General features: G+C 35.7%; 1 protein-coding gene across 2 annotated transcripts in view; it reads right to left on the bottom strand.

Moving 5' to 3' along the window:
• ADAMTS17 (ADAM metallopeptidase with thrombospondin type 1 motif 17) overlaps window positions 1-14,245 on the bottom strand; it is a 473,015-nt gene extending 458,770 nt beyond the window's left edge. For both annotated transcript variants that reach the window (XM_031955494.1, XM_031955493.1), the window contains exons 1-2: window positions 14,067-14,245; window positions 12,632-13,026 (exon numbers count right to left, since the gene is read on the bottom strand). In XM_031955494.1, coding sequence (XP_031811354.1) covers window positions 12,632-13,026; window positions 14,067-14,145 — 474 coding nt within the window. In that variant the 5' untranslated portion in view covers window positions 14,146-14,245. The remainder of the gene's footprint in view (window positions 1-12,631; window positions 13,027-14,066) is intronic.
• Between the last annotated feature and the right edge of the window lie 3,336 nt (window positions 14,246-17,581).

Below are 17,581 nucleotides of genomic sequence, written 5' to 3'. Positions count from 1 at the left end.
TTCTCAGATGTTTCTGAAATTATCACTTTCATCCTTTGTTTTTACTCAACAAAATTACATTATATTTGTTACCATGATTTTTTTTGCCACTCTAATTGATGGACAACCCATTATTTTACAGTTCTTTGTCATAAAAAAGGAACTGATACAAATAAAGAATTGATGCTGGATGAAGTGAGGAGAACCAAGAGAATATTATACATAGCAACAAGATTATGTGAAAATCACCTGTAATGGACTTGGCTCTTTTTAACAATGAGGTGATTCAAAGCAATTCCAATAGACTTATGATGGAAAAAGCCATGTACACCCAGAGAAAGGATTGTTAGGACTGAATGTGGATTGCAACATAGTATTTTCACTTTTTTGTTGTTTGCTTGCTTTTTGTTTTCTTCTTCTCTTTTTTTCCATTTTAATCTGTATTCAGAGAGAGAACTATGGAGTCAGAATGTTACCTTTGTTGCTTTGTTTGCTTGACTTTTTTTTTTCTTTCTGTGTTTTTTTTTACCTTTTGGTATGATTTTTTTTAATACACTATGACAAATATGGGAAAATGTTTAGAAGAATTGTATATGTTTAACCTATATTGGATTGCTTAGTCTCTATGGAAGGGGTTGTGAGGAAGGAGGAAGAAAAATTTGGAACACAAGGTTGTACAAGGGTAAATGTTGAAAACTCTCTTTACATGTATTTGGAAAAAAAATAAAAAGCTATTAAAATTTAAAAAAAAGGTTTTGGAAAAGGAAAAAAAAATAAAATTCAAGAGGCTGGATGTAAGGAGGTCAATTTGGAAGGAAGAAATTCCATGCAAGATTAAAGGACTTCTGAAGAGTAGTTGGGGTGTTTCGTAGAAAAAGAGATGGTGGAGCTGTTAAGGAGAGGAAATTGACAGAAACCAACAATTGATTAGATGGGGAAAGCAATGAGTCAGAGTGGAAAATCAAGGATCATTTTGAGTAGTTATAATATGAATATAAATATGGAAGTTAAAAGAAGGGATAGATTTATGGGGAAAGAAAAATATCTTTGATTTTGAACATGTTAAATTTGAGCATACCATGATTATACCTACTACTTGATGCAAAGCTCTATTTTGTATAACACTACCTCTTACCATAGTAGGGAGAGGGATTGGGAGTCAAGAAAAGCTATGCTTCAATATCTGTTCTCTGAAGGAAACTTTTTAAAGGCCATTATTAATAGTAGTAATTGCCTGAAGTATACAATTGTTAGATTATTTAGTCTCATTAAACATGAGCCTAATTACTTTCAATTTATCCCTTGGCATTTAACAATTACTTGGAAATGGTGTCTCCATTGAGTGTTTATTTGGAATGATGAAAGTTGCATATCATAATCTGAAGAAATCTCTAAGATGAAAAACAGTTCAACTCATACCTGCACAAGACAAAGGGCCTAATTTTTTATCCATATTCACAGATTCCATGAAATTTATCTATGAATCACAGGTCTAAAGACAATGATATTATCTTTAATTCTTTCTCTGTTGAAATTGTGATAAAAATGTCTTCTTGAAATCATCTGTAGTAATACTTGAAAAGAATGAATGGATTTATCAGATATGAAGTCTTTTCTAATGACTATATCTGACTCTATTACATAAGAAAACCATAAAATAGCTTCCATTTTAAGTGGAAAATAGTTTAAGTTCTTTCATTTTACACATGAATAAACTGAGGCTAAGAAAGAGTACAAGAAGCTTGTCTGGAGTCACACAGTTAAGTCTCAAGTCATGTCTTTCTAATTCTAACACCATATTCATTGCTTAAGCTACCTGTTTCCTATAGCTTACATTTTTGCCTTTTAAAACAAGTTATTTTAAAGAGAATTAAGATATTCCAGAAGATAAAAATGACTCCATAAAATAAAATATCTTGGAAAGTAGTCCATTTTAGAACAATTTTTCTGTGAGGTTATGTATTCATTTGCTTCTTAACTTTGTGCTCTGCAATTACTTTGGGAGTTTCTATACCAATTCAGAAGAAAGGTATAAATCAGGTAATGTCACTAAAAACATCACCAATCTTCGTGAAGCAGTGCCAGGCACTTGCTCTAATACCAAAAATGTGTAAGTAAAAAATTAGTTTCACCACTACCCAACATTAGCCCAAATTTCTCTTATATGTTTCAAAATCTATAGAGGAACAAAACTATACAACTACAATGATTATCACCCTATAAAAGACTATATATCTGCTTCACATTAAAGTTTCAGTAAAATTTGCACTCCAAGGCCTGATGACTTTCGTTGAGAGAAAGATGTGAAAAGGTCAAGAATATCAAGGGAATTAATGGAGAAAAATGGAAAGAAAGGTAAATTAATTCATACCAGACCCTAAATTACATTATAAGGCAGCAGTCATCTAAAACATTTGATACTAGCTAAGAAATATAAAGTGGCAGATCAGTGTAATAGATTAGGTACACAAGACACAATAGTCAATGATTATAATTTTAATATATATATATATACATATATATATATTCTACTATATAAATTCTACTATAAAAATATACTATTTGAAAAAACCCCAAACTCCAACTCCTGGGCTAAGAACTCTTGAAACTAGGCACAGACCAACCTCTCACACCCTTTAGCAAGTTAAGATCAAAATGCATTTATGATTTAAACATAAAGAATGATACTGTCAGCAAATTAGGAAAGCAAGAGAAGATTTACCTGTCAGAACTTTGGAGAAGGAAGGAATTTATGACTACAAGAACAAGAGAACATTATGAACTACAAAATGGAAAAATTTAATTACATTAAATTAAAAAGCATTCACACAAACAAAACCAATACAGCCAAAATTAAAAAAAAAAAAAGCAGAAAGCAGGGAAACAATTTTTATAGCCAGTGTTTCTGATAAAAGACTCATTTCTAAAATGTATAGAGAACTGAGTCAAATTTATAAGAGAGCTGTGAGAGATACATTAAATTAGGGAAGGAAATCCATTCTTATTCTACATAGTCTAGGTCATATTTGGTTAGAGAACAATGTTAACAATATAAAAGTCATGGATTTGATCACTAGCTGAACAATTTACTTTGCAAAGAAAAAAACTATTCTATAATCAGATTCCAATTTTTTTCCTTGAAATATTTGCTTACCAAAGCATGCTGCTTATCATAAAAGGGATCACATATAAAAGGTAAGATAGCTCAATATGCCCCTTCACTGCTTAAAACAACAACCACCTTAAATATATGCTTGACAAGGGCCATAACTGCTCAGCTGTCTTCAAGAAGGCCTCTTAAATGTAAATTTATAGAACTCTCATAATTTCAAATTCTCTATCTGGTTTCTGCATGTTTCTATTTGGTTGTCATGATAGTGCTCAAAATGTCTAAAACTAGGCTAACTGTCATGTTTCCTAAACTAGCTCCCTTCTAGACTTTCTCATATTTGTCAGTTGTACCAGTATTCTCCCAATTGCCCTTGCAGGTTCAAAACCTTAAGTCCTCTATAATCATAGTTCTAGAACTTTAGTCAAGAAGTTTTGTTGCCTGGTCATTTCAGTCATGTGTAGCTCTTTGTGTCCCCATTTTGGAGTTTTCTTGACAAAGATACTGGAGTGGTTTATGGTTTCCTTCTCTAGCTCATTTTTACAGATGAGGAAATTAAGACAGAGTTACATGAATTGCCCAGGATCACATAACTAGTAAGTGTCTGTGCCCACAATTGAACTCATGTAGAAGAATCTTCTTTATTCTAAGATCAGTGCCTCTTTGTCCTTGAGTCAGAAAGACCCAAGTTCAAATTTGACCTCTAACACTAGATGTGACCCTGGGCAAGGCACTTCACCTCCACTTGCCTCAGTTTCCTTAACTGTAAAATGAAGAAAATAATAGTATCTATCTCATGGGATTACTATGAAAGTCAAATAAGATAATATTTGTTTAAAAAAAAAAACCCTTTAGCCCATTGCCTGGAACATAGTAGGTGTTTATACTTATTCCTTTCACTTCCTCATTACCTACTTCAATTTCCTCATTTGAAAAATGTGCATAATAGTACCTATCTTGCAAGGTTCTTGTGAGGATAAAATGAGATAATATGTATAAAGTGTTTTATAATCTCTAAAGTAATAAGTAAGTGATGATCATATATATATATATACACACACATACATATATGTGTGTACATATATGTGTGTGCATGTATGTATATACATATATGTATATGTATGTATATACATATATATATGCGCATGCATATGCATGCAGTCAACAAAGCTTTTATCATCTTGCCCCTTGGCTGTTACAACCCTCTAACTGTTCCCCTGGTTCCTAGTATCATATTAGACCAGTCCATCCTGTCTATAATAGTCCTACAATACTGATTTCATAATATGGTTGTCCTACTCAGAAACTAACACTGTCTCTTCATTCTCCACTCCTTAGATCAGTATTTAAAATCTTTCACAATCTCACTTAATCTCTTAGTGAACCAGGCATCTAGGTGAAGCTACTCAATTATAGAAGAGTTGCCAATATGCACTGATAAAAATAATTTTCATATAAGGAGCTCCCCATAACAATAGGATCTGAATTCCCATCCTTCCCTGTTTCCCCCCCTCAATCAACATAGGTCAATAAGAAACATATAAAGTTATGTAATAAAATTAAATTTAACAAAGTTCATTCCATAAGAATTTATCATTTAAAGAAAGTTATATTTGAAAAAAATTCAAAGTACAATCAAGAATACTTCTTTTCTATGGATCTGTTTCTGAGCATTTCATCCATTTGAAAGATGCCACAGATAGATTAACATCTACTTTAATACTGTGTTTCTTCTTTCAGGATTGCTTTAGCTTTATAATGTTAGCTCTACACACATACACCACAAATATAACATACATGTACATACATATGGATACATAAATATGTAAATATAACATATAAATATAAATATGATATACATATATGGTACATATTTGTATGTTTTCTTGATCAGGGTACATTTTTATTTAAATAGAATTTTAAAAGAATAACTTTGAAAACACAATACCTATAGTAAATTTTTAAATTTTCTTTAGTACCATTTCACTAATTAATTCCTTGATGAATTCAAAATGTCATTTTATGTGCAAATATATAATGAAGTAAATGGAGCTTAACAGAAGTTCATATGAAAAAAAAGTTAAAGGATTTCAACTATTCTTCAACAAAGATAGTGGGCAAGAAACTTAATACAAGTGAGCAATGCAATTTGGTAGTGAAAAAAGAGCTTATCTTAGTCTGATTGGTGATGTACAGTGTATAGAAAAAGATAAATAGTCATTTGATCATTTAGATAGTATGTAATATTTATGTTAAAGAGAAGTAGGACATAAGGATAAAAAATTAAGCAGAAGCAAAATGTGAGAGACCTTGAAGACCAGGCTATGGAGTAGACAGTGAAAAGATATTTGTTTGTTTGTTTGTTTTATTTCTGAGTAAGACAGCCATAGAGAGGATGGATTGATCTAAGGAGAAGATGTTGGGAACCAAAAGATCAATTAGAATCTTGAAACAAATCAAGGAATAAGGTTAAAAAACTTTAGCTTAGATATTGTTATCATTTATTGTATTTTTCTATCCTTTCTCCCCATACTCAGCCTTCATAATATTAGATTTTTAAGGCTAAATTTTATTCAGCTCAATTTCCTAATGCACTACTTCTTTGTAAAAGTTTTTCATATTATAAAGTTCTAAAGAAATTATTGCAAATTTCCTTTATGAAAAGATCAAAAAATATTTTGCCATTTTATATGACAAAACTTTCACTGTTCTAATGATTCATTTAAAAAATAGCTGATCTAGTAAAAATCTAGTTTGACAATTTTATAAACTCCTAATCTAAACCTTTATTCTTCCATCAATTTTCTACATAACCTGTTTGCTTTCTATAAGTATCAGCTTCTCTTATTCATAAAATGGGGAGTATCATTTTCAACAATTTCATAAGATCTTGAAGGGATCCTTAACTAAAAAAATTAGAAATGACCACAGTTGTAGCACCAGAAGTATTGCTTCCTTCTTTTGAAATAGAGATCATCACTTAAAGTGGAAATCATGTGTAAATATATTTGTGAATCTTCTTCAATGACTCAGTGTCTATCCAGGAGTCCCTCTTCATCTAAGGTGGAGTGAAACAAAACAAAACAAAACAAAAACAGTTACTCCTAACCTTTGACTCCAGAAGGTTAAACACTGGATCAAGTAAATAGCAAAGCGAAATGTAAAATGAGTGTCAACAAATTTATATACTCCCTATAATAAGAGATGATACAATAAGTAGTGTCCTGGAAATTTGGCTTATTAAAGCTATTAGCTCAAACTTAATGGACACTTCTTCCTAACATGATTGCCTGAGTGAAAATAGGCTGCCCAGATCCTCAAGTAAACCACCAAAATTCTCATGCCAAACTGAATACACATCAGGAAATCTAATGAGAAAACAAAGTGACTTGCCAGAATACCACAAAAAGTCAGCCAGAAGCCCAAGAGCAATAGGAAGGGGACCCACTGCCATAAAGTAGCTTACTGATGAGATCAGATACTTGTAGTCTGCAAGTCTTTGTCTCCAGAGACAGTCAGAGTAGAAAACTCCCCTGAGAAAGTACAATGGTAGACAGATATCACCATGATGGGGAAATCCTGAGGAAGGGTATCAGATAGTGACTAGTATGGCTCCATAGCATTCAGCCCAGACCAATGGGCTATGTGGTACCCAACATGCAACATTCATGTTTAACAAAGCCAACATGCTTTGTTAGCAACAAAGGACCCTGAAATTCCAGTGCCTCAAACCTCAAAATCCAGGGGGAGTCCAGCCCAGGAGTTGGAGATCAACTCAAATACCTGAGGACCAAAGATGCGCCCACCTTTAGCCATCCATGTCACCCAAAAGTGGAGCAGGGGCTGCAGACATTGACCCTTATACAAATTCTCAATTTATGAATTGAAGGTGAAATCAAAGAAAACTCTTACCAGTATCAAAAAATATTGAAATCTAATTCTATAATAATTGCAAGCAGAGATTTAAAAAAATAATAATTCTCCACAAAGACTATGAATACCTAAAATAAATGAAACATTAAAAAAAGAAAGATAACAGGAAAAACAAGAAAGAAAAAAGGAGGAAGGAAGAGAGGGAGGGGGAGGGAGGGAGGGAGGGAGGAAGGAAGGAAGGAAGGAAGGAAGGAAGGAAGGAAGGAAGGAAGGAAGGAAGGAAGGGAGGGAGGGAGGGAGGGAGGAAGGGAGGGAGAAAGGAAGGGAGGAAGGAAGGAAGGAAGAGAGAGAGAGAGAAAGGGAGGGAAGAAGAAAGGAAGGAAAGAAAATCATTTGAGAAATGAATTGCAGTTTCAATTGATCAATGATGGACAGAAGCAGCTACACCAAAGAAAGAACACTGGGAAATGAATGTAAACTGTTTGCATTTTTGTTTTTCTTCCCAGGTTATTTTTACCTTCTGAATCCAATTCTCCCTGTGCAACAAGAGAATTATTCGGTTCTGCACACATATATTGTATCTAGGATATACTGCGACATATTTAACATATATAGGACTGCTTGCCATCTAGGGAGGGGATAGAGGGAGGGAGGGGGAAAATCGGAACAGAAGTGAGTGCAAGGGAAAATGTTGTAAAAAATTACCCTGGCATGGGTTCTGTCAATAAAAAGTTATTTAAAAAAAAGAGAGAGAGAAATGAATTGGAAGGAAAATAAGTTTTTTAGAAGAAACAATGGAAGACCTTATCTAAGAAATATAACCTCTAAAAATAGGCTATACCAGACAGAGATTAACAATTTAATAATAGCATGAAATATTAGAATAAAATTAAGACTGAAGAAAAAGAAAATTGAACATTTGTAATATAAAAACGAACATGGAAATTGATTAAAGATGAAATAAACAATTCTTAAGAGTTATTAAAATATCTGAAAGCCATAATAAAACAAAAAAGTCTAGATAATATTTTCAAGAAACCATGAATAGATACTATTTTTCAAACATTTCTGATAAAAAGATCAGAACTGAATAAGACTTGAAACATAACACACAAGAATCCAGAGAAACTTACAAAGGTGCATTTATTTGAATAAGTAGAAGCTATCTGGTATTGTAGTCCTAACATTTGATAGAATTTGATACAAGAAACAAGTTTTCCTACATAACCTTAATATCTTTAAAGGGTACTTGAGGAGTTATATAGGAACAACAGAAGCCCTGGAGAAGAGATTGGCTTTATTCTGAGGATCTAGAGAGGAGGAAAGAACGGGGAGGAACTTGTTTTCTTTCATAATGTGTAGAATTACAATAAAACAAAACATGAAAAAGGGGAGGGAAGGTGGGTATCAGATGAACCTCACTCTTATCTGAAAAAGGCAAAGGATGATTGGACACACACATATGCACACGTACACGCGCACATACGTACACACACACACACACACACTTTTGATGTAGGGAAAAAAAAAAAAAACAACTCAACAGGGAAACTTCTGTCTCCAATTTGATGGCAGCCAATTTGACACAAATGGCCAAGAGAATTGAGAAAGTAAATGACTTGCCTAGGGTCCAAAAGATAGGATATATTAGATGTGAGACAAATCTAGCTCTTTTTGACTTTAAAACTTCATCTCTTTATCCAATATTCCACTTTGCCTTTTATCCCAGATAATTTTTTTAAGGGGGGGGGAATATCTCCTTGAGTTAGGAAGTGAATATGCATTTGGGCTTTTATGAAATTCTATGATTTTGGATGTATTTGTATAGTTCTGCAACCAGTCTCAAAAAAGTGCTTTCACTGAGTGGATGCCCATCAGTTGGAGAATGGCTGAATAAACTGTGGTATATGAATGTTATGGAATATTATTGTTCTATAAGAAAGGATCAGCAGGATGATTTCAGAGAGACCTGGAGAGACTTACATGAACTGATGGCATGTGAAGTGAGATCACTGTACATGGTAATAGAAAGATCACATGAAGATCAATTCTGATGGATATGGTTCATTTCAGCAATAAGATGATTGAAGCCATTTCTAATAATCTTGTGATGAAGGGAGCCATCTACATCCAGAGAGAGGACTCTGGGAACTGAGTGTGGATCATAACATAACATTTTCACTCTTTTTGGTGTTGTTTGCTTGCTTTTTATTTTCTTTCTCATTTTTTTTATCTTATTTTTCTTGTGCAGCATGATAATTGTGGAAATATGTATATACAGATATAGATATAGATATATTATATACATATGTTGGATTGAACATTTTTTACCTGTTTGGCATATATTAGATTGCTTGCCATCTAGGGGAGAGAGTGAGAGAAAGGAGGGGAAAATTTGGAACACAGCTTTTGCAGAGGTCAATGTCAAAAAATTATCCATGCATATGTTTTAAAAATAAAAAGCTTTAATTAAAAACAAATAAATAAATTTAAAAATTTAAAAAAGAAGTGGTTTCAGCAGAACAGAATGGGATATATTATTATGCTTTCATTTGTGTGACCTTTCCAAAGCTAGCCAATATTTATCTAAAGAAAAATGATTACCACACAAGTTAACTGAATAAAACTGAAAGGAATCTTCGGAAACTATGCTATTTCCTTTTGTGTGATTAGACAGAAAAGGATAACAGTCTTCTTTCTGTGTTAATTAAGAGGGTTGATGTACTTAGAACAAGCTTTATATTTATTCCTTAAAATTTAGCCTGTAACCTTACTCCATTACATGATAGGAAACTTTCTATTTTAATTTTTCCAGGCTTTATGTGGAAGATTTCTCATCTCCAATTACTTATTATACCCATAGGAGGATGTGATAACAAACTTAGAATGATTTAAAATGATATTATTGCAGAAAATTTAGTTAGTGTTTCCAAACATTAGGAGTGAATGTAGCAAGGATTCTTCTACCTTTCTCAGTTCTGCGAAAATGTAATAGACTACAAATAGGTAAAGAACAAAGAGAAACCAGAAGTCAAGTCACAAAGGAATTTCAAAATAAGCTACTATTGTATGAACTCTCTAAGTTACTAGACCCATTAGCTGCATTATCAAAAGCATGTCAAATGAAGGATGATAAAAGATGTACTGAAGATAGTACAGAAAAAGTTGTTGAGGAAAACTATGTATCTCTAATCCTCTAGAACAATGATGTACCTTTGATCTATCTCCAATCTCAGATGATAGCACTATCTGGAGACAAACACATTTCCATTAAAAAAAAAAAAAAAATCCAGAACTTGATTTCCCTTAAAGTGGAAGCCAAGATTCTCCACAAAGCTATAATTTTGCTATCCTCTCCTCTTTCTTGCTCTCAATGATAGCTACTGACTGAATTTACTAGATTTATAATGTTATTTTACTTCATTGTTGCATATATCTTTAAAAATCCACTTTGGATTTTTAAAAATCCACCTTGTTCACTTATCATTATTCAAAATGAGCAGCCTGTGAAAGAAAGTAACTACATAATTCTTTTCATATACCTCTTTTTGATTTAGTCCAATCCAATAATAGAACTATTTTAATCCTTTTCTGCCTGTGTACTTTTCATCAATACAAATATTGATTAAAATGTAATTAATTTCAGCATCAAGGTGCCCTTGAACTCATAAAATAACATGCTATAGTTTATAATAATATTTATCATAAAGTTAATTTATTTCCTATTATTTTCAGATGTTTTCCCTTATACTTATGCCCATATCTCAAATAACAAAATAGAGCTTGTTTCTAGATTACTGAACTCTCTACTTCTCTTCTTCCTATATATCTTTATTTTGAGAAGTTTTGAAAATCCCTGAAGCTTATGGATGAGTTCAACAAGGAGTATTAAGTTGAAAAAGTGCATGGTTGTATGTGATTTACAGGCTTCTTTCATTGTCAATTATCAAGTTCAATATTTTGGATATAATCCTTTATCTAAAGCACAGCGCCCCCACATGGTACCAAAGAAAAGAGCAATCTTTCTGAAAAGAATTTTAACTACAAATTAAATTATGTTTACTTCACTTTTGTATTTAATGAAGAAAGGTACTTACTTTCTGTGTGATTATTTTTGACAATTATCTATATTTTCTCACTGCAAAAATATAGTTCTATATAATAAATACTTACCTCAAAAATATAAACACATATTTAAAGCCACCTATGAAATTGAAGGGGGAAAAAGAACATAACCATCTTCACTTTTCAATCCATGGGAAAGTTTACTTTCCTTAAACCTTATAGCTTTTTTATTTAAAGGGTGACAGACTATTTGAGGGGGAAAAGTTACCTGATAAATAGAGCACAAAGGCAGGAAAATAAAACTACACAGAACAACAACAACAAAGGAAAAAAAAAAAAAGTTCCTTGTGTGAAGTAACACACTGAAAGAGACACAGGGATATAATAAACTCCCTAACTCAGATCTTAAACCATCAAGGTAGCTCCTGAATAAAAACAAGGCAACAATAAAAGCAGTTCATGGTCTGATACCAGATACCAAACAAAACTCTCCTGCAGAAGTTGCTATTTAAGAATCTGTGTGGGGTCCATTAGCTAGCCACAGAAGTCAGTAGCATCAAAGAATCTGCTGAAGTCCTGAACTTTTTAGAATTTGAGGAAAGTTGTACTACCTTAAACTTATATCTTCTATTGACAAAACAAGTGCACTATAAATAAATGTTAAGTAATTAATTGATTGGTCCTGGCTATGAAGCATAGGAACAAAATATATAGAGGCCCATAGAAAGTTGAAGATGGCAACTAAAAAGTTTGAAGGATAATGTGGGCTCCTCTTATTATGAACCAGGTATGATCCAAATGTACCACCAATAAGACTAGGCACAGAAAAGGCACTACAACTTCTTTCTTACTAGATAAAGAAGAAGCACCTGTTCCCCTCTAGGTTCAATTAAAATTATTAATCACTTATATGTAAAATACTGGCTCCTGAAAGGAAGCTCTGGCTGACACTCAAAGTTAATTCTCTCACTCAGAGATATACCCTCATTAACTCTCCTGGTGAATGTATGAAAAGAAATAAAACAAAATATTTAAACTTGTATTTGAATGTATATGAATGGAAGTGATTATTTCCCGTAATACCATTCAGTGACAATGTCTATCATCAGGCATTACCTTGCAGAAGATACCTTTCCTTTTAAGTCTTTTTGCTTTCTTAACTTTAATAATTCCTATCAATAGTATGTAACCTTCAGATGTCACAGGCACACATCTCTCTAAAAGTTTCTACTCCCACTTGAATAAATTTGATTTCAAGGCCCAGTATCTCCCACTTCCTTTTTCCCCTCTTGCATCTCACAACATATTTGCAAAATATTGGCTATGCTCCCTCTGTGAAGATGGAAGCTGCAGTTTGGTTCTGGTTTCTTTGATTTGCTTATCAAGATCTAATAATCACACCTGTACATGCACATACAACAGTATCCTTAATAAATATCACAGAATGCAGGACGGATACACGAGTACATACGGGCGAACACATCCACACACAGAGATAGACAATCACAGGTTCACATGCTCACACACAGACAGACACACACACACAAAAACGTGTGATGCCATCCTAAAGAAGAAACTTCATAAGTGGGGAAAAAGCGTTAGTACCAATCCACCGCAGGTGCTGACTGAAGCAAAGGAGTCATTATAACCCAATACGTGACCCGTGTAAAAGCAGAGCTCAGCCTCTGGGATCCGACTCCCGGTTGCCCCGTGCTCCTCCACAACGAAGCCCCGGGAAAGGAAGCGCAGGTCCCGCCGCAGCTGCAAGTAGAGGTCTCTCCCGAAGGCCGGCAAGTGTAAGAGAAAGCCACGCTTTCCCAAGCCGGAGGACTGCTCTGCAGAGGCGGCTGAGTGGGGCTGCTGCCGCCGCCGCCGCCGCAGTGAGCCTTGGCCACCGGCTCCCACCTCCCGGGTTGGCAGTGGCAGCAGGTGGATGTCCTCCGGACGCACCCGCTGAGGGAGCACCACTTCCAACTCAGCAGTGGCGACGCTTCCAACTGCTGCAAAGAAGAGAAAAGGCCAAATTAGTAGCTCTGGTGCCATATACCCCGCTCCTCGAGGATACCTGGCTCAGCAGTCGGGGCTTGAGCCGGGTCCCGGGAATAATTCCATTCCAAGGGCCATTCTCTGGATCGCCCGGTGAGGCCATTTTCACTTCTTCCCTTTGCAGCTGCCTAACGGACAGTATGTGGGGAGGTGTGCTGGAGAGGAACTGAACACTATTAGAAGTTTCTGACCCGGTACTTCAGCCTGGAAGCTCCTTCCTGCCCCTCTACCCCAGTCCTATTCTGCGGGTCACCCTTTCCGCTCCACTCGCCCTCCCTGCACACTGAGCCTGGGCCCTGTAGCCCGTTTCCACTGAGTGCTCAGGTTTCAAGCTTCAGACTCAATACACTGGAAATTCTGAACAAGCAATGAAGACAATGGAGCCAAACAGGGAGATGATTTATATTTCCTTTCCGCATTGATGCCTAAATATACTTCTGAATGAGTGTCTCACTCACCACCGTTCTTCTCCCTCATCCCCACCCCAAATGGGTTTTTGCAATAAACCACACACGTTGCACTTTACAAAAGTTAACCGAGTTTCTCGGAACGGAGAGAAAAGAAAAGAAGTATCAGGCAACTTCTGTACAAGTTAAAGCCGAAGTAGACAGCTTAAGCATACGCTTAGCCACTGTGCGCATGGAGTTGGTACAACAGAACATGGGGGACTGCTGAGAAACAGTCTCAGCACCCCCCATTTCACCCTGGAGCCTCCTCACAACCCCGCCATCCCCGTCAGTGACAGGAAGCAATTCGCGTTCTAGCCCTTTGGAACAGAACGGACACCGGGGACTGCTGTGGTGACCGTTGTTTGCGTGATGCTGCTGCTGTTGCTGCTGCTAAAGTTGGAGGCAGAGCTCGGTGTGGAAGGGATTGAGGGGGAATCTGGAAGTGATGCTACATCAGCCAAGCTTCGGGGAGTGGGGAGGGCGTGCTAGAGGGGAAGTGGCAGTGGATGGAAAGGGGCACGGTAGGGAAGGAAAGAAAGAGCTACCTGCGCTTGTGTCCAATTCCCCAAACAACAGCAGCAGCAAAGGAAATGAAAGAAGAGGTAGGAGGGAGCCGTCAAACATTGTATTTCAGTGGAGAAGCCCCACCGAACTTGTCTCTTGCAGCAGGAGGAGGTAGCTGTGGTGGCAGCCGCAGCGGCAGATCCCAAGCTGGAGTGAAGCCCTCCAGCCTTCGGAAAAATTAATTAGCGCTGCGGACAAACCCAACGTGGTAAATCCCAAGCCCCGCCTCTCCTTTGCGAAAGCGAGAGACGATTGGAAGCTTGCATTTCGTGTCCCCGCCTTCTACTTTACTATTGGTCACTGGAGATAAAAACCAGGGTCATATGTTAGGTTGTAAGCACTTTTTTTACACGTGGTTTTTGTGTAGTAACTGGGTACCTGGCGCCAGGTGGCGGACGAGAGTACACTCTACCTGGTGGAGAACTACATGGGAGAGGACAGTTGTTACCTGATCATTCAGTGGAGGATACTGAGTTGTTCTTCCGTATTGTGTGTTCTCTTACTTCCAAGCAAAAGTAAACAAAAATCACCCCTACAACTCCTCTGTTAAAATAATAACTACTTTGTTATAAGTAAAGCATTTTTGAACATTTCACATTTATGTGATCACTTCATCTTTGAAGGAATCTTGTGAATCACATTTTATAGATGACAAAACTGAAAACGATAGTTTATGAAATTTGCCACAATGAATTAGTGGCACAACATTGATATATTCATAGTTTTTAAAGTATCTGTGCATAGTGCCGAGATGCAAAGTCATCTGGCTCCCGGGTTTGCAGCACTTACCACGTTCATGAAACAGATCTTCAGGGAGGATTCCACTACCTACTTTGACAGTATGTCCCAAAAAAACTTAGACTGATGCATAAATATGCACAGTCACTGAATTCTAACATACTTTTTGAAAGAAAAGGGAAGAAGATAGAGTTTATTTAAGTGGAATAAAATAAAAATAAGTGGAAAAGAGCTTGTCTTTATTGTCGGAGCAAATGAGTGAATGAAGCATTACTAAGTACTTAATGTTTGCAAAAAGCATTGTGCTTGAGCTCTTGAGATACAAATAAAAAAACAAAATAGTTTCGGCTCTCAAGGAGCTCATATTTTAATGGAGAAGACAACACAGATGGAAGGTTTCAGATGCAAGTCAGATAGAAAATTCCCATGATCCTTAGAGTTAACAGAAGCAAAACTGATAATAATGCTTCTTCTTTAATTTCATTTCCACTGATAAAATTACATCAATTTTAGAGGTTGAACCATTTGACAATGCCAAGAACTATGGTGACTAAAACTCTTCTCTGAGTTAAAAAAAAAAATATATATATATATATATATATATGGTTGTAACACTTGAATCAGGAGCAGTTGTGAGGCAAGTTGTCTCCCAAAATGTTTGCTACTAAGGAAGTTGGAAGCACTTCCAATCTTAAGATTCAGGTTCAGACAGTCAATATATGCTAGGAGTAAGCACTGCTGTGCAAAAAGAGGCAAAAGAAAATCTTTACTCTCAAGAAGTCCACAATCTAATGCAATAAAACAATATATAAACAACTATGTACAAATAAAATATATACAGGATAAAATAGTAATTATTAACAGGGAAGGACTTGAAATTAAAGAACATAAGAAATGGACTTCTGTAGATAGTGGGGTTTTAGCTAGGACTTAGAGATAGAGATGAGGAGAAGAAGCCTTCTAGACATGAGGAACAACCAGTTTAAATGACTAGAATCACGAGATGGAATATTTTGTAAAAAAAAAAAAAAAAATCAGGAAATTATTACCTAATTGGAGAATATTGGGGGTATAGGTGGTAAGGTATCAGAAGAATGGAAAGATAGAGACCTGGTTTTGAAGGTCATTGAATCTCAAGAACATGGTTTTGAATTTGATTCTGGAAGCCATTAAAAACCACTAAGTTTATTTGAGTGTATGTGTCTCTGTGTATGTTTGTCTGCAAAGATCGCTTTGGGGGCTAAAGCTTTTGCTGACCCCATTGGAATCAAAGGGGAAATTATAGTCAAGGTAATATTAGTGATGATTTAATTTCCCTGGTACTTATAAGACAAGTATATTTCTCTACCTCCTCAGCTAGATTATTTTGCCTCTCCAAATGAAGGCTGTGAGGGCTGAGCTGCAGTCAAGACCAGTGATCTGTAGAGCACTATCACTTCCAGAGCTCCTGTGCCTTTATATTTACTGGTGACAATTGGATAGAGGTTGTAATTGGTTGTAATGAAAAAGATAGGCCCCTTATCCACATGAGTGATGGGATATTATATTCTATTCTGAGGCATCTCTTTACTTGTTTCTATTTACTTGTCTTTCCTTGAAGAGAAAATAAATTAGCAGTAGTATTAAACTCAGTCATTTGATGATCCTTGCACCTATATTTGACTTAGACAATCACATTTTAGGAGCAACGAGGTGATATGGTGGATAGAACATTGGTTTTGGAATCAAATGGATCTGAGTTCAAATCTGTCCTCAGACACTTACCAGCTGTGTGACTCCGGGCAAGTCATTTAATCTTGATTATCTCTTCCTCATTCTCCATGAAAAGAAAACCAAATGTTAACATTATTTGTGTTCTATTGTATTTTTAGCTCATTTTGCTAAATATTTCTCAATTACATTTTGTAATTGAGAATACTCAGGAGTATTGTGGGCCTTTGAGCCATATTTGATACCTCTGATCTAGAGTATCAAATGCTCATTAACACTAAGGATGCTTCCTAAATGTCTAGGACTAATCCTGGGAATATAGAAGAAGCAAATAGGTTCAATCTCTGTATCTGTTCACATGGACAAATCCCAAATCCATTGATGGGTTTCCTGAAATGGAAATAGCCATTCTTGTTCAAGGGATATGTGGAAGCATTTTACTATGGAAAGGATTCCTAGAAAGTCAAACTGAACCTGAAAGTCTCTCACTGTACTGTGGCTAAGTATCCTAAAGTTTGGAACTATGCAGTTTTCTTTTATTCTTCAAAGACCTGTGACTTCCTCCTTTAGACTAGAGACCTTATATAAGTTGTTACCTTTCCTGAATATCTTAAAGAGTTTCTTGAAGTTCATAGATGTCACAGAGGTCCAAGACTTGCCAGTAAAAGAGTGAGAAGCAGAACTTAAACTAAAATCTTCCTTGCTCCAAGTCTAGTCATCTGTCTAATTTACATACTGTCTTTTGTTTCTATTGTCACTGTTGTTATTGAGTCATTCAGGTGTGCCAACTCATGTCCCTATAGGGGGTTTTCTTGACAGACTTATTGAGTGGTTTGCCATTTCCTTCTCTAGTTCATTCTCCAAATGTGGAAACTGAGGCAAACAGGATTAAGGGAGCTGCCCAGAGTTACACAGGTAGTCAGTGTCTGATGCCTATATTTGAACTCAGTCTCTTTGACTACTCTAGATCCAGCACTCTTGTATCACCTAGCTGTCCATCTTTATGTACTTCTAAATACTATATACTCTGTGTATATACTCTTTGTCC

Source organism: Sarcophilus harrisii, chromosome 2 (assembly GCF_902635505.1).
Source record: "Sarcophilus harrisii chromosome 2, mSarHar1.11, whole genome shotgun sequence".
NCBI lineage: Eukaryota > Metazoa > Chordata > Mammalia > Dasyuromorphia > Dasyuridae > Sarcophilus > Sarcophilus harrisii.
Note: the sequence above shows the minus strand (reverse complement) of the source record. Positions and strands in the feature narration are given on the sequence as shown.